Raw genomic sequence first — 2,100 nt, 5'->3', positions numbered from 1 at the left:
ATTTAACTCATCCTATGAGTCGGACATGACTGAGCAACTGAACTGAACTGATGCTTCATTAAAAACAGATCAGGAAACTTTAAGACTGAAAAATCATTTTGTAATGATGCTCTAGGAAACTAAGTCATTAAGTAGATCAGTGGCTCCTACCCACTGTTACATGAGAGAATCAATGGAAGAAGGTCTTCCACTCAGATTCCTGAGGCTCGCATAGTATATTCTAATTCTGTTGGTCTGAGATGGACACAGAACTGAACTTTATAGATACTATTAATAAAGGCAATAAGTAATTCTACAGCAGATGATCAAAGAACTACTCTGTAAACAGTGATATGGATTGAAGACTTGGCTTTTTCATTGGATTTAGAGATACTACATTCCTGTTTGGTGGAACAAAACAACACTGGAAACTTTATAATGCTCATTAATTTAACAAGTGAATGACTTTGAGCACTGCCTGTGTGCTTGACAATATTCTTCATTCTACAGGTGCAGATATTGACCTTTCTCTCATGAAACAACAAGAAACTTGGCAAATATTATGGTACACGAGGCTATCAAGTGTGAATGGTGTAGAGGGCTGATGAGCAAAATATCTTTTCCCTCATCAGTGTATCATCTAGGACAATTTAACAGAAATTCCAAAATGGAGAAAGGAGGATATCAAACATTTTTTTTTTCTTCCAGATGAAGTCAGGTTGAGGGAAGCAGCTCTTAAAAATTGGTTGACTTTTTCAGGGATTATACAATATAATTCTTACAGGGGTTATATTTTAATTTAAAAAAACGCCTCTTTGCATGTGCATCACTAAGATTGTTTGCAGCTAAAAGGAAAATTCTGCTCTCTATCTGGTGGACTGAAACCTCCCCATCAACTTTTTTAGTGAACATAGAACTTCTTTGTTTCTGAGACTGTATGCAAGAGGGTTCAGGAGAGGGGTAAGGACAGTCCCAAAGAGAAAGAGACCCTGGTTCAACTTTGGAGTCTTGGCAGAACCAGGCCTCATGTAGATGCACATACCTGGACCAAAATAGAGACCCACCACACAGAGATGAGAGGAGCAAGTGGCCAGAGTCTTGTTCCTGCCTTCTGGGGAGTTCATTCGGAGTACAGCAAGGAAGATGAGAATGTAGGAGGACAAGATGAGCGATAAGGGCAGCAGCAGGACTAGGATGCTGGTCACCACCACAGCCTTCTTATAGGCTGAGATGTCCTCACAGACAATCCTAAGAACAGCCATGACTTCACAGAAGAAGTGAGGAATCTCTCTGGGGCTGCAGATGTGAAAATGTAAGGTGAAAGCAGTGTGGCCAAAGGAAGTAAGGGCACCTCCAGCCCAAGACATGGCAGCCATCTGCCAGCACATCCTAGGACTCATGATGACAGGGTACCGCAGGGGATTGCAGATAGCCACATAGCGATCAAAACACATGACAGTTATAAGGATGCATTCTCCAATGGCAACTGTCAGTGAGAAAAATATTTGAGTCCCACAAGCCAGGAGTGAGATGCTTTGCCATCCAGAGAAGAAATTGGCCACCATCTTGGGTATGATGCTAGAGGTCAAAGTCAAGTCCATTAAGGAGAGCTGACCGAGCAGGAAGTACATGGGGGTATGGAGCTGGGAATCCAACCAAATGAGGAGGACCAGAAGAGTGTTGCCAATGAAGGCAGCCATGTAGATGAGGAGAACAAGGGAAACCAAAGCTGTGATGTATCTAAATTCAGGGAAGAATCCCAGGAGGGTGAAATTTGTGGGTTCTGTCTCATTCCCTCCCCACATGGCTCTCTGCAATGACAACACAAAGAGAGGAGATTTATTTAAAAAAAAAAAAAAGTCAGTGCTGAAACAGTTTTTTAAAGTTTGTTTAAAATAATTTATAACAAAAATGATTAGCATAAAAGTGTTTATGTTTATCCATGATCATCTGTATCAATTCTTAACATTTTTTTTTCAGTAACCCTGAACCACGATCTAATGTACTTTAGAAACCAGAGTGTAAGTTTTTAAATGTGTCTCGTTATCATTAATGTTTGAAATATATTTTCTTATATTAAGAACAATTTTTGATCATTACAGTTTTTTCTTTAGAATGATA

The 2,100-nt window shown here is 39.9% G+C and overlaps 1 protein-coding gene across 1 annotated transcript; it reads right to left on the bottom strand.

Annotated features, from left to right (window-relative positions):
• Window positions 1–816: 816 nt before the first annotated feature.
• On the bottom strand, window positions 817–1,784 carry LOC120863749 (olfactory receptor 2M5-like). The gene has a single exon (XM_040240305.1). It carries the CDS (start codon window positions 1,782–1,784, stop codon window positions 846–848), a length of 939 nt encoding a protein of 312 aa, XP_040096239.1. The 3' UTR covers window positions 817–845.
• Window positions 1,785–2,100: the final 316 nt, after the last annotated feature.

Source organism: Oryx dammah, unplaced genomic scaffold, assembly GCF_014754425.2.
Source record: "Oryx dammah isolate SB20612 unplaced genomic scaffold, SCBI_Odam_1.1 HiC_scaffold_5, whole genome shotgun sequence".
In the NCBI taxonomy this organism is placed as follows: domain Eukaryota; kingdom Metazoa; phylum Chordata; class Mammalia; order Artiodactyla; family Bovidae; genus Oryx; species Oryx dammah.
This window is presented reverse-complemented; position numbering and strand designations above follow the sequence as displayed.